The sequence below is a fragment of the Elgaria multicarinata genome, chromosome 1 (assembly GCF_023053635.1).
Source record: "Elgaria multicarinata webbii isolate HBS135686 ecotype San Diego chromosome 1, rElgMul1.1.pri, whole genome shotgun sequence".
Classification (NCBI taxonomy): Eukaryota; Metazoa; Chordata; class Lepidosauria; order Squamata; family Anguidae; genus Elgaria; species Elgaria multicarinata.
In genome coordinates, this window is record NC_086171.1 from 21,867,040 (window position 1) to 21,888,595 (window position 21,556).

General features: G+C 43.1%; 2 protein-coding genes across 4 annotated transcripts in view; one reads left to right on the plus strand and one right to left on the minus strand.

Moving 5' to 3' along the window:
* Window positions 1-10,195, plus strand: part of CAPN7 (calpain 7) — a 34,129-nt gene extending 23,934 nt beyond the window's left edge. For 2 of the 3 annotated variants that reach the window (XM_063124397.1, XM_063124405.1), the window contains 6 exons: window positions 2,090-2,165; window positions 3,118-3,263; window positions 4,578-4,640; window positions 6,055-6,185; window positions 7,047-7,139; window positions 7,229-10,195. In XM_063124397.1, coding sequence (XP_062980467.1) covers window positions 2,090-2,165; window positions 3,118-3,263; window positions 4,578-4,640; window positions 6,055-6,185; window positions 7,047-7,139; window positions 7,229-7,373 — 654 coding nt within the window. In that variant the 3' untranslated portion in view covers window positions 7,374-10,195. The remainder of the gene's footprint in view (window positions 1-2,089; window positions 2,166-3,117; window positions 3,264-4,577; window positions 4,641-6,054; window positions 6,186-7,046; window positions 7,140-7,228) is intronic. The other variant, XM_063124413.1, reaches the window with a different exon arrangement.
* A 1,784-nt stretch (window positions 10,196-11,979) lies between these two features.
* Window positions 11,980-21,556, minus strand: part of SH3BP5 (SH3 domain binding protein 5) — a 51,222-nt gene continuing 41,645 nt past the window's right edge. Inside the window, exons 5-9 of the mRNA XM_063124741.1 lie at window positions 21,215-21,345; window positions 19,891-19,933; window positions 18,000-18,219; window positions 14,829-15,086; window positions 11,980-13,628 (exon numbers count right to left, since the gene is read on the minus strand). Of these exons, the coding sequence (XP_062980811.1) occupies window positions 13,447-13,628; window positions 14,829-15,086; window positions 18,000-18,219; window positions 19,891-19,933; window positions 21,215-21,345 (834 nt within the window). The 3' untranslated portion in view covers window positions 11,980-13,446. The remainder of the gene's footprint in view (window positions 13,629-14,828; window positions 15,087-17,999; window positions 18,220-19,890; window positions 19,934-21,214; window positions 21,346-21,556) is intronic.

Genomic DNA, 21,556 nt, shown 5'->3' on the forward strand with positions numbered 1-21,556 from the left:
AGCCGGTGTCCTTGATGGTGTTTGAGCTACCAAGAGGAAGAGGATTAAAATAACGCACACTTCATAGAACTGTTCCTGATCTCCCAAAAAAGCTTCTGGCACACTTCCTGCTGCCATTTAGGCACATCAGTAATTCCCAGACTGCTAGAGCATCGCAGCCGTGTGTCATGGGAGAATCCTGGGTGTGCGGCAGGAAATTTTAATCACCCGCTCCCACACATAGGCCACTTTTTGTATCGTTGCATAATCCACTACCCAGAGCTTGTTCCCTCCTTCCGATCAGACTCCAACCTGGAGTAGGGCTTTTTTTTAATGTGCAGTTGGACACAAAATGTGCAGTTGGAAATCTGATAATATGCTGTTGAAAAAAGTGGTGAAAAAAATAAGACGCGTTATAGGTTTATTAAGAGCTTAACAATAGAAAAAGTCAGGGATGGCCTGTCACACAAATTATATAAGGATGCTGGTGAAAGAGCCCTAGATGGTGTGAGTGATGTTGTTGGGTCCTAGGACAGTGTTTCCTGAATAGATGTGGGGGCAGAGTTGGCATTTGGGTCTGTTGCATGGTCTGGTCCCTCTGTCTGTGTCTCTGTGCTGTGTACTGTTGCTGGTTAGCATCTGCTTCAGGGTTGGGAGGTTGTTTATAGGCCAGGATTGGTCTGCCTCCCAAGGCTTGTGAGAGAGAAGTGTTGGTTGGAGTTCACTGATGATCTGTAGCGGTGGTCTCAATTGGGGGCTGTAGGTGACAACCAGTGGTGTACTTCTCTTGGTCTGTCATCCTTATTGGGTATCCGTATGGCCCTGTCAATCTGTCTTGAAGTTTAAGGTGCTAATAGTGTTGGTGATAATCTGTCCAGTCGTGAAAGAAAAATAATGTGTTTGGCTGGGGGGGGGGGGGGGTGTCTGACAGGGCATTTGTGCAGATGGAAAATTTCCTTTAAAAAAACCCTGACCTGGAGGTACATCCAGATTAGTGGCTCTTGGATAATACTGGCCTAGATGTTGGGCTGGGCTGCTGCTCTGAGAGCCACTAAATGTTTTTCCTTTGGCCCCACCCACCACTGGGCTATGATCCCCGAGAGCTTCTCTGAGCTGGAATCCAGCCCTCGAGGCTGAAGGAGATTTTGCACCCTGGCTGTAGAGGTCCAACCTGTTGGGAGGAAGAGTGAGCTCTGGCTGTCAGAAGTCTGGGACACAATTAAGGTTTTGCGAACACGACAGGGCCTGCCTTGTGCGCGCTGGCATCCTCCCGTGCACGTGGCCCACCCTTACGAGATGGGTGGTTTGAGCCCCTGCCAAGCACTCGGTAGCCACCTGCCCTGGCTTCAGCCCTTTCCTCCACTGCATTAATGGCGGCCACAATTAATGCAGCAAAGGAAACGCACACATTCAAGAGGCTCCAGAAAGCATGCTTCCCCCTGCCTTGCATCGACAGGGGCCTTAAAGGCCCCATTAACACAAGTGTTAATAGGGTCTTTAAGGATCCCATTGGTGCGGGGGGTGGGGGGACACACGCTTGATTTCCCCAATGCTGGGGAAGTTGCATATTCCCCCCGCTGCATTAATGGCAGCTGCATTAATGGCAGCGGGGGGAAAGGGTGTGATCTGGAAGCGTGCCAGAGTCCTCTGAGCCCAAGCCAGGCTATGCAGGCCAGGGACGGTCCGCAAACTGGGCTCAGGAGGGCCAAGCGAAGGGGAGCTCACCGGGCTTCAAGCCCAGGGCAGACTCTCGCAGCATCGCTAGACACAATGGGCTGCTCAGAAAACACACTAAACCATGATTAGGCCACTAACGCTTCTGCAGCAAATGGTTAGTGAGTGTGTTTAAACCATGGTTATGTAGCCTCCATGGTTAGGAATGGTTCACACAACACACTAATCCGTAATGTTTAGCTTAAAATGCATAACCGCCATGGCTTAGCGTGTCATCTGAACAGGGTCCTTGAATCACATCAAAATGTCCGGATTTTTGAATATTTTAGAATAACTGGGTCAGCCGCCAGATGAATTTGAAAATCGTGATCAAAGGTAAATGTTGTTTTAGGGAACGTATGGAGATCAACATTTTTTTGTATTCATTTTTCTGCAGGATGACTTTGCACGCAACCGAGAATTCATCACGATGGTCGTATACAAAACCGATGGGAAAAAGGTTTACTACCCTGGTACGTATGTCAACATCCCTCTTCCACTCTCAGGAATGAAAACCTTCCATAATGGGGTCGTTAGCTGTCCTTGTTTTTGAGGGACATTTTGGTTGCAAAGCTCATGCTGAAGAAAGGTTGGAGGGATTGGACGTAACCTTTTTCTGATAAATATGTTTGCTAACTGGACTCCCTGGGCTTCTCATGTGGCAACTTCAGTAGGCATTAAGAGAGTGGAACACGCACAGACAATAGCTGTGTTCAGACATCACACTACATTATGGCATGGCGAGATGAGACTCAGTCTGCCCTCTGCCCTCATTTGCACGTGCTCCCCTGTGCCTTCCTCCTAAGCAGCTGGAAGGAGTCTGGCAGCTTTCATTTTTGATTAACTACAGGCTTGCTGTGCCGTCCAAGCCCAGGACTGTGGTTAACATTAACTATGATTAATATTAAACAAGACAGCTGTTTTGTCAGCCGCAGGTTAGAAGCTAACTATAGTTCAGGTTAACCAGAGTTTGCCAGGTTCAGACAACACAGCAAGCTGCATTTAATCAGATTCCTCCTCCTAGCTGCGTGGGAGGAGAGGGGAAGAGGAGGGCATTGGTGAGCCTGGGGTTAGGGCTGTCTACACTTGTTCACCTCTTACAGATCAGAGATAAGAGCAGGAGTTCGCCCATATGACCAGGGCTCGTGGAGACTGCAGAAGCAGCACAAGCCCCTGCAGGCCTGATGCAGACGTTCTGCAGGCCCTGGTTTAGCATGACAGCCTCTGTGACTGTGAATGGACCCATGGATCTGTAAGGTCCAACCACTCCTATATTTGTTTCTGCAAAGAACATGTTCTGCAAAGTGAACAGGGCCCACATCTGTATTGCTTTATCATCGCTGTTCTCTAGTCATACTCCATTCAAACTTAAAGAACCTTATCTCCTCCTCTAAAGGATTTTCAAACATCTTTTTCCTTTTTCAGCTGATCCTCCTCCATATATTGATGGGATTCGAATCAACAGTCCCCACTATCTCACCAAGATCACACTGACTTCTGCGGGTACCCATACGTTTACCACGGTGGTTTCTCAGTATGAGAAACAGAACACGATTCACTATACCCTCAGGGTATGTGCCGTCCAAACAAAATGCTAAGGGGTGATCATCAGCACCATCAGCTATTTTAAGATTAGATGGGAGAATGGGATTTGGCTTCAAGGCAATGCTAACTACAGGTGGCCAGGCAAGTGACTATTTGCAGGCCTGCTTATCGGGGTTATATTGTAGAGCTGTTTATTTCATACATAGCTGTAGAACTCTGCGACGCTAGCTACAAATATTCCCAATAGACACTTTAATAGAAAAGTCCTACAAACACTTGCCTCACTCCTCCAATTATTAGAGGAAGGGTGTGTGATCAGTTGCAGTAGCATAAAAAGCCGTTGGTGTGATCACACTGATTTCACGGTGACTTTCACATGAACACTGGCCATCAGTCTGCCTTCTGTCACAGTAGAGTTACCACTGGGATTTCACCTAAAGCAACATACAAAGTGAATTTCTGGCTTCTCCCTCAGGCATATAACATCTAAAGAATTGTGAGAGATGCCAAACATTACAAACTAGTGAAAACTTTGCAGGACATGCCTTGTGTACTTAAGTCAGATGGTTGTCACATTGTGTGTTGCCCGGAGAAACTTGTGGGACATTGTTATGGCCTACAGGAGCCTCCCCCAACCTGGTGACTTCCATATGTGTTGGAGTGCAACTCTCATAATTCCCAACCAGCATGGCCTATAGACGTGGGTACTTCCTGTAACTCAAGGCTGCTTAATATTCTACTGTTCACCTAAACAGGGAGAAGGACTTACATTTTGTGCTTTTGCTAACACCCATCCCATCAAGTAATTTTGGGGTTCTTATTTTGCTTGGAACAATTACCCCTTTGTACAAGAGACAGGCAGTATCAACTCTTATTGGTGAGTATTTGTGGGCATAAGGGTTGTCACCATTACCTGGAGGAGTACCAGAAGAAGATTGCTGTTGTTATCCTAACCGCAATTGATCAAACGCATCCTATGCCACTCTAGAGTGCTCTGTTTTCTAGAGTGTTCTGGATTGGCAGCTTCCCCTTAAAGACAAACCCTTCTTTTTTCCCCACCCACCTTTTTTTAATGCCCTTAAAGTACATATTGTACAGAAGTTAATGCGTTTTGCAAAAATTTGTACACATGCTTTTTCAATAATATGGGGTTGGATCCAGTCTTAGTACTACTTGGAGTAGACCCATTGAAATCAGTCAACTTAAATTACTCTTGACTGACTTAAGTCACATTAATTTTCATGGGCCTACTCTGAGTAGGACCAAATGTGGTTCTAACTCATAGTTTCTGCTTAGTTGTAGACTGTTTCCTTAATATTTTTCCTTTTCTTTTAACTTAGGTTTATTCAGCATGCAAGTTTAACTTTTCTAAGATCCCAACACCATATACCACATCCAAACGGGTAAGAAATAATTAAATTTGCTACTCACCCAGGAGTGTGAATCCATGGCAGACAACAGCACAAATAAGATACATGTTTGTCACTATATTATTTTATGTGATTTCCCCCAAATAGAGCACTTGGATTAAATCCTAGCTGTGTTAAACACCCATAGCAGTGAATGGAATTAAAATGCTGTCATTGATTTTCAGATGACTGAAATGATTGAGATAGTCATTTGTTGCTGTAGTGCAGTCATCCACATGGCCAGTATTGCTTGGCTCCACCCTGAAGGCAACCGCCTTGCAAGAGACCAGTGTAGCTGAGTGACTATTGAAATGCTGTGGTAGTCAGAGCAGCTCAGATATCTGTAAGGCATAGTCTCCCCCTTTAACATATAAACTGAGCTTCTCAGTGCTGCTGCCAGAATCTAAGGAGCCTTGACAGTTCCTCTCTTAAGGAATAGAAGCAGTTTAGGGTGCAATCCTATGCGTGTTTGGACAGGAAAAAGTCCTACAACTCCCAGCATGCCACAGCTAGCAAGGCTGGCTAGGAACCTCTGCGAGTTGTAGGACTTATTCCTATCTAAACATGCTTAGGATTGTACCTTTAAGGTTTTATACTTCTTCCCCATATATACCTAGTTGATCCGTGAGGTCTTCTGAGGAAGCCTTTTTGGTTGTTCTGCAATCAGTGGAATGTCATTAGGAAGCAGCACATAAGCGGATCTCCTTAGTGGTGGCACCCACTCTTCGGAATACTCCCCCACAGTGAAGTCCAAGAGGCAGGAAAGGGTGGCTAATCTCAAATGCCTCTTAAAAACACACTTGTTCACACAGGCTTTCCCTGATCTATGAGGGACTCTGCTATGGTGCCATAATGTTTTTAATTATGCATTTTTTTCTTTTGATATTATTAGATTGTCTCTTATTGTGAACCCCTTAGGGATTCTAATATATTAAGTGGTATAAGAATTATTCTAATAAACAAATTAACAAACAAACTTGCTTGTGGGCCTGAAAAGGAACTGACAATGTAGTCTGAAACCTGTGCTAAAGGAATCATTGTCTTGCTATGATTTTAATTTTTGTGAACCGCCCAGAGAGCTTTGGCTATTGGGCGGTATAGAAATGTAATAAATAAATAAATAAATAAATAAATAAATAAAGCATGTAGCGCTCAGACTTGCAACCTTTATTTTTTACCTTTTTATGTATTTTCATTTGCCGTAGAAGTATATACCATGACTAGGTCAGGAAGTTGATCTAAAATCTTACTCATAGTGTAAACTTTGGTAACTTTGAAAGAAATATTCTAGTGAAGTGTTGGAAGTTGGAAAGGGACAGTGGGTGAGGTTAGATTTAAAGTAGTAATTAAAAAGAACACAGGATATCTGTATGTTGTCTAAGAAGTCCTTGGATTGATTTTCCTTTAGATGAATGGACAGTGGAAAGGTCGCAGTGCAGGTGGATGTGGGAATTTTAGAGACACCGCCAAGAACAACCCTATTTACCAGTTCCAGCTGGACAGGACTGGGCCACTCCTAATTGAGCTAAGAGGACCAAGGTTTGTGCAGAATTCAACAAGTGGTATTCCATGATACAATCATTAAAGGGTTGTTGATCAATGAGATTTGTTGGTCTGCTGTTGCATATTGCATTTGTTTTGGTTCACTTCTTGGGATCTAATTAGCTACTGCCCATACATTTTCAGCCCATATTTATAGCAATTATATTATTATTATTATTATTATTATTATTATTATTATTATTATTATTATTATTTATATAGCACCATCAGTGTACATGGTGCTGTACAGAGTGCAATAACAGTTAGAAAGCAGTTTAAAACTTACTGTTTGTGAAGTTGCCAAATTCTGTGCTCAGTACCAAATGCTGTACTTGTATGAAATTACAGAATGTACACAACTTTGGAAAATGACTCCTTGTAGTCAAGTCAGATTGGTTTCCATAATACCCTTGCCATGAACTAGGGCTGTGCAAGCCTCAGGCCTTGGATTTGGAAAACTGAATCAGGGAGGCCATTTTATGGCGGTTCCGCCATTTTCTTAGATAGCCCTTGGCCTCCATAAGCAAGTCACAGCCTACAACTCCCAGCATGCAGTGCCTGGAAGGGCTGCACTTACCAGGGCCCAGGAATGCTGGGCACACATGTCCTCGCTGCCGCCGCCGCCATTGCCCGCTGCCACCGCAATCCAGAGTACTCCAGTGACCCTGGGGGTGGGGTCCCTGCACATTCCACAGGCGACTGCTTCTCCTGAGAGCCACCCACTTTGGTAAAGGAAGTGCGCGGCTCTCAGGAAAAGCAGGCAGATGCAGGGCACCTGCAGAACACGCCCGAGACTTGCACCACCCTACCATGAACCAAAGTGTCCTAAAGGTAGTTCAACATCTGATTGATTTACAGGCAGTACAGTGTTGGACTCGAACTTGTGGCAGTCTCTACAATGGGAGACCCAGGTCCTTCTGGTTTTCAGAAGAAGAATAGTGGCGATTACAGGTAACATCTGATTTGATTTGTATACATTTGATTGTATCACAGTAAATCTTGTTTTAAGTTTGTCCCTCTTTCTCTCTCCTTCCCCAAAGGTGTGGATTTTGCTATCTGGAAGTTGAGAATGTACCTGCTGGGGTTTACAATATTATTCCAAGCACTTTCCTCCCTCAGCAGGAAGGACCTTTCTTCTTGGACTTTAATAGTGTTATTCCTCTTAAGATATCACAGCTACAATGAGGTAGCCTGGCTCTATTTTCTTTTTTGCACAACATGGCGCTGACAACTGCACTGTTTCACTGGCGAGCAATCAAAGAACCTACGGAAGAAGTTTCTGAGGACGGAATCACACTCCAGAGTTGGAGTCCCAAGATGCTGCGTTGAGAGTCCCTAGCAGTCTCTTGGAGCAGAATGGAAACGGGGGCTCCTCCTCGTTTCGCCCATGCTAATTCTTGAACTGTGGCAAACCTTACAGCAACTAAAGGAACGTGCTTGAATTAGTCTTGTTCACGTAAATGTCCTTGTTTTTGCATGACGCTTGTAAGAATTTGGCACCTTATATCTTTTTATCAGGGTTTGGTTTTAAAATGTGTCTGCCTCTTTCTCTTCTACCAAATCAACTCCTAAACCTTGTTTTTTCAAGTAATATGGTAAAAAAAAAGGCTCCAGTCATATCTGTCTTCAACTGTAATAATGAGAACTGGTGAGACTACTTCATTTGGCCTCCTGCACAGGTGCCAATAGCCAAGGCCATCTCTTTTTAAATGTAGGATTGTGTTACGCTGCTTGCTGGTCAGTAGATGAATGCATAAACCTTTTAGCACAAGGGGCCAAAGAGCTGCATCAACAGAGAATTGTGTGTAGACCGGAACTAATCTTATACTTTGGATTTGACCTGTGACACTTGCCAAAATGTTGGCCATCAGTAGCATAAGTCCTTTGGCTCCAATCCACGAATGCAACTATTACCTCCATCTCCCAAGCTGTACTGTATAAGCTCTGCCTGTGCTGTAAAATCTGTGCTCTAATACATGCCTTATGAGCATAGTTAAATGGCACAATTTCACAGGATTCAGGAATGCAGTTCGTATTATGGCTATGTCAGCACTAGTAAGTAGCATCTCAAGTAGCCCACTGTCTGTTCGCAGCTCTTTTGAAGAAAGGTGTGCTTTCTACTAAACCAGCGATCTTCATTTTTGTAGGGCGCATAATTGTGTTCTATCCACAAGGAAAGGTAGATCCATATTGCCCTTGTCATGATTAATTTGTGGGGGTGTTGATGGGATCGAAGAGCACTGGCATAGAGCCTAATTTGTGCTTTACATTTATGACTAACCATGTTGGCGAACAACGTGGGTGAGGTGAAGTCTCCTGTGTGCGTTGTGATTCCTCCCTTCTATCATGTAGTTATCACTTTGTATTTATGTATGAATGCATACTCCACTACTGTTACTAATTTTGCAAAAGAGATTTGGGGCCAATTTGCACCATCAGGCGATCTAGTGGGGTTTATTTAAATCAGGGTGGCTTGCGGTGTGAGCCGATTGCCGTTTCGAATATTCAGTCTTCAGCTGTTTGCTATGTCGTCTGAACCCAGGCAGTATGGCTTGTTGGAGGAGAAAATAACCCTCCAGTAACCCATGGCCTGTTACAAGGTTATGGAAGGGCTGTTTTCCTCTCCAACAAGTCATGGCTGCCTGGGTTTGGGTGATGAAAACCAGGACTGGGAGCTTGAATAGACAACCTGATGCCTGCATGGTGGGCTGCAGTGATCATGAGAAGCAGGTCTCTGTATTACATTAGCCCCACGAAATGCCAGTACGTATAGAAGCTAGAGCCAGTTGTAGTTACATTTTAAAAAAATCTGCCACAAATTTTAGCCCATAGTTTTTTCAATTTTTAGGTTAGGAAACAGGCTCTAAAATAAATTAGGTAGCTTTCTTTTAAAAAGTCATTTGAGAGGGAAGGTTAAAAATACATATTCTCGTATCTACCTTGCTTATCATTATTATTATTATTATTTATTTATATAGCACCATCAATGTACATGGTGCTGTACAGAGTAAAACAGTAAATAGCAAGACCCTGCCGCATAGGCTTACAATCTAATAAATCTAATACAATCTAATAAATCACAAATCAGAAAGCTATTTTCCCTTTAAAAAAAATCGAGTCCCTGTTTCAAATTTGGGGATCTTTCCTACCACAAATATGTATCCTCCCTCTGACCTGAGATTACATCAGGCTTGTATATGTGTATATTTTGTTGGAAGTCTGGGACTTGAGAGAGGGTTCAGAGCATCCTTTGTTAGGTGATGTGTTGCCACGGGAATTGTTAGCCAAAACTGAAATTGATGAATAGTTCAACAATTAGTTCCCATAGCAACATATCACCTGTAGATCTCTCCTGTCCAAGCCCCAATGTACACATATACAAATTCGATGCACACGCACACTGCAGTTTTAGAATTGGAGGCAGATAATCAGCTGTCTATTACTGTAGTTGATCTATCAAATGTCTTAAAAACCCCAAACTCAAGTGTTTCTCTGAAATGAATACGACTTTTTTCTAAATGATGGACTGTTTTTAGAGTTCTGTATGTGAAAAATCATTATTTTCTGTCCTTCCTAACTGGAGAAAAATGAAAGCTGTATTCTACACGTCGACTCCTCCAGAATATTTCACTAGTTTGTTTCAGACAACTCTGAATTCATATTATGCCTGTATTTAAAAGACATGAAGTGTTGCTTTTGATCCTATGAAGAAAATAGGTGCACATGCTCAACATTGTTACAGAAACATTACCAAGCAACTCAACAGAGAAAACATTGCTTTGGGGATAATCTCAAATGATAGCTGCCTTTGAAAAGAAAATTAAAATCAGGTGCCTTGTAATTGCTGTTCTTCAGATGGGCCATCTGGGCTAGGGGGAATTGAATCATGCTGTGTACTTTGCCAGTCACTTGCAGCTTATCTGCTTTTGCAAGGTAATTAGTGAGATGAAAGTTATTTGCAGTCAAGGCTTCAGCTGTAAGTCAGTAATAAAAGACTGAAAGAAGCAGCAGATGTAATTTATTGTTTAAGGGCCACTTCAAAAAAACATTAATATCCTACGTTAAGCCAGTGGAAGAAATGGTATGAATCCCATCTGACATTTGACATATATATAGCTTGCTGAATATACACATGGTAGGAATTCCTTATTGGATACATAGGATTGCTGTATATGTTGAATATAAAAGCAATCAGCCTTCAAAGGAGATATAGCAAGGATCCCTAATGAGCGTGTTCATTTGAAGGCAACCAAGCCAGGGCCATTGTTAATCACAGGATTAGTCTTCCAAAGTCTGTCTGATGGTGCCAGAATTATTTCAAACTATGTAAACAGCCCTTCCTGTAAGCAGTTGAGGATTTCACTGTCATTTGGCACTAGAATACCAATGTACAATTCCTTGGTTTTAGTAACTGCTAAGATCAGAGATGGTGCAAGACATTTTGGTGTCTGAGGTAAAGGACAAGATGGTGTCCCTTCCCATTTCAATGTACAGAAGCTAGTAAAGATGAAGTTAAATCTTACTCTAATTGGAGAGCTGCTAGATCTGAGGGCACCAGACAGCATGGTACACACAGCCCTGTCCTCTTAACACCATGTTGCTTCCAGAGATGGCCCTCCCACTGTCCCGAATGACAGGACCAGCCATGACTAAGATCTTTCAAGAATGGTGACTGGCACAGACAAGCATCACAATGAAGATGTGAATGTGTATCTGAGCTCCATTAAATGTGAAGAGGGATCTGAATCCTTTACTGAGACTAGAGCTAGGCTGGGGCTAGCTGTTGACCATTTTGGTTTCCTGCCATTGCATTTGGAAACCAAAGGATTGAGTTATTCCAAAAGATCTGCTACTTTTTTTTAAAGTGCCAACTAACCTGGTGCCTATGAAGGGTAAACACAGCACCTCCACTGACATTATCCTCACCTATCACCACATAGGATAGGTAAAGAATATAAATGACACTCCACAAGTTACTTGCGTGAAACAGAAGCTGATTAGGACTACACTTGCTCAGCTTAGAACAAGAAAGTCTTCTGGGGCTTAAGGAGTTGCAGCCCTAAACATCTAGAGGGCACCAGCTTGTGTACCCCTGTGTCCTAGACAATGAATAAAATTTGCCCTCTTGCTTAACAAACCACCAAAGAATACCTTTAGATGTGCAATGGGGCTTTATTTGTCGGTCCCATTCTTCAAACACAGCCACACAAGAACTTCCTGTGAGCTCCTTGCAGCACATTGATTCTAAAATGTGGGCATAGAAAATAAAATATTGTGGGGGAACTCTAAAGAGATCCTGCACAAGAACCAGCATGGTCTGGACTGCAGGGTACCACCCAAACTTCTAGCATCTAACTTCACTGTATTTTCAAAGCCAAATGGCACAAACAGACCCAGAGAAGATGTAAATGCCTGCAGCATACATAATAGCTCCAAAAGCCAGAGCAAAAATGCAATCACGAGCAAACCTGTTACCGGCCAGCATGGCTTCTTGCCCAAGTGGGCATGTTAGCTACCACCACCTCTCAAAAGCAACTTGGGGGTTCAAAACCAAGGGCTGTACAAACCAATACTACTTACAATTGTAAAATTTTTACTAAACTGCAAAAAGACGGCAATATTTGTACTCTAGGAGGTAGTCCTTCAAAATAATGTGTTGGATTCAGAGTTATTCTTGAAATCAATTGGACCCGTTAGTCATGACTTACTTGCCCCATTAATTTCAACAGGTGCGCGTAAGTGGATTCAACCCATCGTTTCTTGCACTCAAACCACCACACAAAAGCACGAAAACCTCTAGTTTTCACTTTATTTATTCCCATTCCATTTGGCACTCGCAAAGTCCATTTCCTCAGCTGTGAAGCATAACCAAACGCACAAATGGAAGGCTGATGTATATTCGGGGGAACAAATTTGTAAAGGACTTTTCTAAAAGCATTTTAAACACTTTCAGTATAACCATACTGCACATGAAAATGAAATTTTGAAAGCGTAAAGGAGAAGTTTACTGTAGTGTGTGTAGGCTTCTTTTACATTTGTTTTTGGAATAGATATACAAGCTACATAGTAGGAATAAAATACAATAAAACTAAGCGAAGGAACAGAAAATTTGCGGAGAGGGGTCATTGCTAAACACCCAGAAAATAAATATGTTTATTAGAGATGGCTTATGCCAATTTTATAAATGCTAGCTAAGAAAACAAAAGTCCTATGATTTTAACTATTTCTTATTAGCATAACTACCAGACACCTCTACTCCCTAACAGCTGTTACTCAAGCATGCTTCGAATTCCCTTTCCAATCTCACTCAGCCTTTTGTCAAAGGGATGCTAAGTTTATAAGTCCCTTTAATTACTCTAAAAACGCTACACATGACAACCTATGGAGATATTAAAAAGTACTCACCCCTTCAACCTTAACCAACAGACAAGCCATCTGTTCATGCATACCTCCCCCCCTTTATTCTTGTTAGACCAAGGTGTAAATATAATAATTTCCCTATCCATGCCTATTCGATACAACCAAAGCACTCTGAAGCACTGGGCAAAGTGTCATAAGATCCCAATGGACATTTGATTTTGGTCACTGGATTCATAAGAGGTGAAACTCACCCTCCCCAAAACTCCAAATCATAGAAAGCTAGAAGGGGCATGTGTATAAATATTAACACATTTATGTTACTTCCGAGGTATAATTTCTCATCACATATGAGCTCTACAGGAAGAGTGAAAGTTTCTAGGCTCAATTCCATGCAACAGTGTCCTTTTATAATCCAAAATATAACACAGACATTTAAAGTACAAGGTATTTAAAAGGCGAGGCCATCAGCACCTTGGAATTCTGCCGTGTCTAAGCCGCAGTTCAGTTCACAAAATGGATGCCGGCTGCTCTTCCCAAACATTTGGCTTCGGCACCCAAGTGGCCCAGAACTCCGTAGAGGGGACGGCGCTAGTTATTGCTTCTGCCAAACTGCTACGAAACATCCTACAAAGGCTGTGAAGTACAACAGGCACAGCTGATGTTTGAGACTGGCTTCTGTCGCGACAAAGATTTCACTTTTATTTAAAATCTACACACACACGCGCGCGCACACACTTCAGCCCTCAACACTGATGTAACTCTTAGTGCAGTTTTAAAGAGTAAATGTTTGAAGATTTGGCATATATTAGTTATTGGCACAAGGTTCTTCCGACATTTAGAAGACGTTTGTGTATAAATAATTTAGATTCCTTGTTTGCTCCAGGATGACATATTATCGTCAGCCGATCTGTACTATTTTTCTGTCTGCGCAAATCCCATCTTTGACTTTTGGGCACTGTAGGGAGAGACGCTTCATCCTATTATCCAACGTTGGGCCATTGGAAGAGTTATGGCTGCTGCTGCTCCGGTTCTTGTTTACCTTATCGAGTGTCTTGTTCTCTGCTCCTTCTGCCCGATCTCCTGTGAAGGTGAGATTAAAAGGTTATGCAGCATTGAACTATGGAGCAATGTGGGCACAAAAAAACCCCAACCCAATAAAAAAAAATCACACACACACACTCAGTTCCTCATTGCCGATTTTTTGTAACTTGGTTTTAGATAGAAATTCCATCGCGCTATACTCTCAGACACGCCTTCCTGTGAAAGACCTTCATCTTGGTTGATGGATACTGGAACTCAGGGTTTTCCATTTACACACATTAATGGACTGCTGTAAAGTTCTACTCATCAAATGCTTTCACACTTCAAATACTGGGAGGCTGCAAATTTGGGGGTTAATGTGTTATTGGCTCCTATGAAAGACTTGGCAGCATAATGTGACCAGAAGATATATGACGAGAGCTTGACTATTCGACATTTTAGGGGGCAGAGGAAGATGGAGCAGCTCAACTCGGGTGCAAATGGGTCTAGTCCCATTCTTTTTATATAGGTTTCAATGGCCATGCTGGCTGGGAATGATGGGAGTTGTAGGACTTTTTTTCTGTCTAAACATGCATAGGATTGCATCCTAAATCAATCATTTAAAAAGAGCCCTGTCGGATCAGATCAAAGGTCCAACATCCTAGAGACCAACCAAGTGTCTCTGCGAAGCCCACAAGCAATAGCCCTCTCTTGATTCCCCCGCCCCCAGCAACTGTTAGGCAGGGGCATGCTGTCTCTGATCCTGAAAGCAGCATACAGACCTCATGACTTGGAGCCACTGATGGCCTTATCCTCCATGATGAGTTTATCCACTCTCTTTTTAAAGTCTTCTAGGTGCCATCGCCACAATTTCTGGTAGCAAATTCCACAGTTTATATGCTGTATGAAGAAGTACCTATCTGTCCTGAATCTTCTACCTTGGCTTCATTGGATAACCCTGGGTTCTAGTACTGTGAGAATGAGTGCAGGGGGAGAGGAGAGGGAGAAGGAGAAGGAGAAGGATCATGCATTGGTTTATAAACCTCTATCATGTCCACTCTTACTTGCCTTTTTTCTAACTGAAAAATGGCAAACACTGCAACCTTTCCTCATAGGGAAGTTGATCATTGTGGTTACCCTTTTCTGTACCTTCTCCGGCTTCTACAATATCCTTTCTGAGATATGGCAACCAGAACGGTACACAATTTCCGGAGGATTCCTAGTATGGAATTCACCTCAGGCATTACTGATCCAACTTACCCCTTTCAATTTCACATTCAGGAGAGGAAGCACCACTGCATTCACTGCGAGGTCCTAACAGAGGAAATACGCCAAATTCAGACAATGAGATGGGGCTGGACAGATCCAGGCTTCTAGGCCTCACCACAGGAAGAAACTGAGCTGGCATATCCAAAGGGCTTGTTGGACCAGAACTGAAGCTAGATACAGACTGGGTTTCAGAATCTTCTTCCGACACAAAGCTGCTGCAGTTGTCATCCTCAAAGACTTCAGAAGCCACTGTGAATATTGAAAGAACATAATAAGCAAAAAGATTTCCCCCTAAGTATCTATTTGCTACACTTCTAAGTTTATGGACATGGCCTTCTCAAGAGCCGCAATAACAAACTATATAATAACTCTGGTGCTCTCTAAAGGATACTAATGGCAACTCCCATTATAAATAAGCAGCATTTTCCCTATCATCCAGCCAGCTATAAAGCAGTAGTGAGCTTATTATTATTATTATTATTTATTTATATAGCACCATCAATGTACATGGTGCTGTACAGATTACACAGTAAATAGCAAGACCCTGCCGCATAGGCTTACAATCTAATAAAGTTGTAGTAAACAATAAGGAGGGAAAGAGAATGCAGACAGGCACAGGGAAGTGTAAACAGGCATCGGGTGGGGTGAAGCTAACAGTATAGAGTCAGAACAAACTCAATATTTAAAAGCTATAGGGAAAAGAAAAGTTTTTAGCTGAGTTTTAAAAGCTGTGATTGAGTTAGTAGTTCTCAAGTGTTCTGGAAGAGCGTTCCAGGCATAAGGGGCAGCAGAAGAAAAAGGACGAAGCCGAGTAAGGGAAGTGGAGGTCCTTGGGCAGGCGAGAAGCATGGCATCAGAGGAGCGGAGAGCACGAGCGGGGCAATAGTGTGAGATGAGAGAGGAGAGATAGGCAGGAGCTAGACCGTGAAAAGCTTTGAAGGTCAACAGGAGAAGTTTATATTGGATTCTGGAGTGAATTGGAAGCCAATGAAGAGATTTCAGAAGTGGAGTGACATGGTCAGAGCGGCAGGCCAAGAAGATGATCTTAGCGGCAGAGTGGTGGACAGAGACCAGCGGACTGATGTGAGACAAAGGAAGGCCAGAGAGAAAAAGGTTGCAGTAGTCCAACCGAGAGATAACCAGTGCGTGAACGAGAGTCTTGGCAGAAGAGACAGGTTAGCCTGTATGTTATGCCAACCACATGGATACTAGCAGAATAGTTTCCAAATGGCAGTTTCTCTATGCTGTAACTTTATACTTGGCAATAATAGAAAAAACAGGGCCCCAAACACTAAGCAAGTAGCCTGCACTTCACTGCTTTGATATTAGGAATAAAACTCTAATTGGCATCAGCCGTTTCCAAGTCAGGATGGATCAAGCCCCATACTTCGCAACTGGGGGTGGGTGGGTGGAGTAGGAGAAGACAACCACGTCCTTATCCTGAGACAAGCCAGTGATACATCTAGCATAGAACCATCAACCCCCACTGCCAATGTCATTCCAGGAGTTCAGGGCATCTTTGGGGTCCAATACTCTCCCAGTTGCCATTTCATGTATTTTAACAGTGAAAGTAGTGAGTGTCACACACTTAGCTTTCTGCGCAATGCTTAGTTGCTGATGTGATCTATAAGCATTATCACGCAGTACTGAATTGGATCCTGATTTACGCTGGATCAACTGTGTTGGTCCCTTCTTCTCACGGCAGCCCCCCAAAAATGCTACACAGCGAGTGAAGAGACTCTGCTGAATAGGTGAGCTTTGGGGGTGGGGGGGAATCCCCAATAATCAGGTAGCGGGACCTTCCACGAGTAAAGCCCTTCCTCTCTAGGAAGGCAGATCCTGGATCCAACCAAGTATATTTTGTATTCCAGTATCTCTACTGCAGTACAAAATGTAGCATGAGAAGCAGTTCTGAGATCCATGGAAGCAAGGATAGGTAACACCATGTTGGCCTAACTCAAGATAAGTTCATCATGTTTAACAAAGCTACATTTCAGGCAAGGATTTCCAATTGCCTGGAGCAGCAGCTCACACGGATATTAAAATGATAATGTAAATTCAGCAAGAATCAGAGCCAACTTAGAAAAGATAAGAAGAGAGTGCTGAAGAACCAACTCAAAGCAATTCAAATGACTGTTTCAACATTAGTTGATACATTTTTCTTATAAAAGTCAGTGAACGTCTCATGAACTGCACAGAGAGGCAGCTTCAACTTTGTCATGTAAATACCAACTGTTTCCAAAGTCCACAGGAATGTTACAAAATACTGACCAATTAAAGTTTCAAAAACAAGGCACAGAAATGTATCTAAGCTTTTGTAAGAAGTCCAGAATTTCATAATCAGTGTCAGGACATGAACTTCCATTCAATATACAACAGTCTCCATACGTATCCCAGAAAATAATCCGTTTTCTATCCTCGGGTCCCACTATATTTTGTAGCTCATGTTCCCAACATCACAAAGGCTTATGAGGCAGAGAAAATGATCAGAGTTCAAATGTGGAAAAATCTGAGACACATGTATATCTATTTATTACATGTTTATCCCACCCTTCCTCAGGATGGCACACATAGCTCCCTCACATTTTATTTTTCACAACAACCCTGTGGGGTAAGTTAGGCTTGGATTGGTCCAAAGTCACCTAGTGAGCTTCATAACTGAGTGGAGATTTGAACCTGGGTCTCATCAGTCGCAGTCCAACACTCGAACCCAGGGGTGCTGGTGAACTCATTTCACTCAAGGGCTGAATTCAGTTTTGAAGAAGCTCTTGAGGGTTGCGTCCCAGCAGTAGGCGGGGCTGAAGGCAAAAGGGCAGGGCCGCAATATCAGAACTATAAACCTATATTAGCTGGAAGATCTCCCTGACAATAACTAAGCTGTAGGAGAAGCATTTCAATCTTTTAGAATGGGAGAAACTGCGCAAAAGCTGGGAAATGGCCGAATAATTGGAGGTCCAGGGAATGAGGCATGGGAAGGGACCATTTAGGGAATTCTGGAGGGCCTGATTTGGAAATGTGGCCTACAGGCCTGAGGTTCAACAAGTCTGCTCTAACCACTTCAGAACACTACTACTTAATATATCACACCAAGTCACCTGAAGTTACCTGAGGTCATTGTAGGGTACTTTCCCCCTTTGACACGGCCCAGACTTTTGTACTTACTGGAGATATTATCCGAGTCCAATTTGCACACTGAAAGGTCTTCTGCTGAAGTGTTGTTGCCTTCAGCGCCCACACCACATCCTCTGGGCCCCATGGAGGAGGCTCGCCTCCTCTCGTGGATCTCGTCTGAGATCATCTCCAAGTTCTTCAAAGCGGTTTTGTATTCACCCTTTGCCAATGACAGTTTTGCTTGCAGATCATCGACCGTCTTCTTCAATTGCTAATGAAGCAATCAGAAAAGACTTCCTTACTCCATGAAATATTTTGGTACATAGGATACTAAAAAGCTGACACATTTTTTTTGGGGGGGGGAGACTGTACAAAACCCAACCTTAAAAATGCAGTGCAATCCAGAGAACTGGATTTCAACCAGAGAGAGAGTTAAGCATATGTTCTAGGGATCCCCTACATGGCTCTGCCCCCTAGATGATGTTGTGTGAGTCCTTCAACCTCTCCATCTAGTCCAGATTTCCCCTAATTAACCTGCTGCCATCACCTATGGACTTACAGAGAGCAGTAGGGTTCTCCCTTTTATGGGCTGGATCCAGATTTATGTTGGATCAGTTGCACTGATGGAAGTGGACTTTCCCACCTCTTTCTTCCCACAGCAGCCCCTCCAGCCTCTTGAAAATGCTACACAGAGTTAGGAGACCCTGGCAGATCCTACATATTTGGTTGTGCAAATCAAAGACAGCACATAGCCCGAGATATAGCACCTTCTTTATTCTCTGGAATCATTGCAACCCTTTATGAGAAGGACACTAAGATTTTGCTTGAACTTGTATACAAATTTGTGGAAAATGCTCCATTGTCATGACAGTGTTTGGATTTCCTTTCCTGTTTTTTCTTCCCAACATCAGCTTATGGAAGTCATCTGTGCATAATTCCAGATAAATATGGGTTACCCAGCTCCAGGCTGAAATGACAATTCCATAGGAAGTAAGAAGTTACCTACTTCTTAGAGGACCATTCTCACCTGTGGGCAAACAAATTGGACAGTATCCAAGTGGACACTACGGTTAACGCAAATTACGTTGTGCTAGCATAAGGGCCCTCAAACGCAATGCCAATCGCATTAGCTGGCACAACAGGATTCCCCAGAATAGCTGTTGCATCAGCCAACAATACAAGTGTTGTGCCAGAGGTTCCTTAAGCCAGCGCCATGCAATTTACATTAGCCCTAGTGTCCAACTGGATACTGTCCAATTCGTTTGCCCATAAGTGAGTATGGTCATGTAGGAAGTAGTTGTTGTTGTTATATTTCAGTACTGTTTTATAGGGATTTTATTAAAGTATTTTCATTTGACTTGCAAGCCACCTTGGAGGGATTTGTATCCTTAAAGGCAAGAAATCAAGTAATTCTAAGAAAGAAAGAATATCCTCATCTTAGTCCTGAGAACTCATCCACAGAATCTTCCAGGTACCAAGTGCTGTGTAATTTACAACACTCCATCTGTGCAGAATGTTTCTCATCCAACATCTATATGATTAAACCCCAAACCAAATCATTCTTATTCATTGACTCATTCCAGTTATATCCCGCCTTTTTTCCTCCAAGGAAGCCAAGGCGGCATACATAATCCTCCTCCTCTCCATTTTTATCCTCACAACAACAACCCTATGAGGTAGGCTGGGCTGAGAATCTATGACTGCCCCAAAGTCACCCAGTGAGCTTCCATGGCTAAGCAGGGACTAGAACCCGGATCGCCCGACTCCCAGTCAAACACTCTAGCCACTACACCACACTTATCATGAGACAATTAGCGCAAAACATCAACAACAACCATGTCAGGCCATATGTCTTGACTAAAATCAAGCAATTATAGCAATAGTTTGCAATACATGTACTTCAGACTGTCAGCATTTCCTAGAAAATGTATTTGATACATACCTCTAATTGTACGTAATATTTTGCCTTGAGTTCAAAGTAAGGCCTGTGGGGAAGAAGAAATGCAGGGAAAGGGTTTTACTATTATTGATAGAACAAGCCACAGATCAGGATGGAAGAGAATTTCCCTGGACAACCTTTTATAGACCATCTGCGCTCCCCCTGGGCAAGTGGCATGAACTATTCCCAGGCAACTTCCCCTAACAGATCCTCCTCCAATCCCTCTCCACCCATCTATAGTTCCTCTGCTGTTGCAGAGCCAGCATCCCATAGCTTCCATACATGGAATATGACTATTGTTTGGAGGGTTTGGAGGAAGAAAGGTGGAGCAGTGGAGCCAAGGGCTCGCAAGGTCAGAGCCCCGAGACCTTTTGATGAGCAGGGACAGCGACATCATCTGCCAACCCTCTCAGAATTCTCTGTTCCCTCTGAGCTTAACTGCAGCCCACACAGCAGCTGGGGAGAAATGGACTTTCCCCGGGGGGGGGGGGGGATATCGTCACGAGCTATCCTTGCAAAGTATTTTGGTCTGGCTTAGTCCTGAATGAGCATTTCAGACCCATTAGCTTTACCAAAGACCTGCTCCTGATGGAGATGAAAATTGCTAAACTTAGTTTGTTGATATGGATCAACATTGCCTGCATTTGGGGGCTCTTCTTGGGGGGACTGTCAAGGTTGACCACTACACCGCATGGCTCTCCCGAGGGATCACAGCTCTCCCGATCTCACTGTGTGCTCACAAGGAAGCACTGAGCATGAAGGTTGTTTCAAGGGGGGATCTTATATGCTACTTTTTAAACCAGTGGTTATCTACACAATTTAAGAGTCAACATGAAATGCTCCAGCACTGCCATTCCAAGACTACTGTTTGATCATTCCAATGCCAGCAATTTTGTTCTACATTAAACGTAGGGAGAGAATATGAATCCTTTCAGCAGTACCCCATGTCTTTCCCAGAGAATGATTTTCCAGATGTGTTATGCATTAACTCATCCCATTGCTGCAACCTAGTAAGGATTTAAGCATGCTTAAGCGTACTGAGGTGATCAACTACAATTCCCATAATCTCCAACCAGCATGTTGGCTGGGAATGATGGGAATTATAGTCCATCACATCTGGAAAGCACCAGTTTGGGGAAGGCTGGTTTTAGCAAACCTAACCTGAAATCTTAAAATTTGGGCAGGTTCGTGAGAGGGAGAGAGAACAACCTTCTGTCATGTTGTTCTCTTTTCTTTCTCACATGCAGTTCACACATTCAGCTATACATCATTCTGTCATGCAGGCGTGTGGGCACCAGCCCTCCAGCTGCAAAGCAATGATACATACTTGGATTTATTTATGGCCCTTTTCAACTTCTTCTCCAACTGTTTCATTCTGCCCATGGCAGCATTGTATTTGGCTGCTGTCTCCTTGTGCACCAGCTCACTTCTGGTTTTTGTCTGTTCTGCCTCCATGACCTTTAAAGAAGAAGAAATGAAAACTGGGTTTGAGTTGAAATAGCGACAGATTCTATATAATGTGTGGTTTTTTTCCACTTTTCCCCTGTATGGCATGATAGCAAAACAGGGAGAAAGGTGACAATTGTCACTAGTCAGTACATTAAAGTTGTAAATAATTAGCTAGAACTCATTCATTTTGAAAACAATACAAGAGACATACCGCTGACCA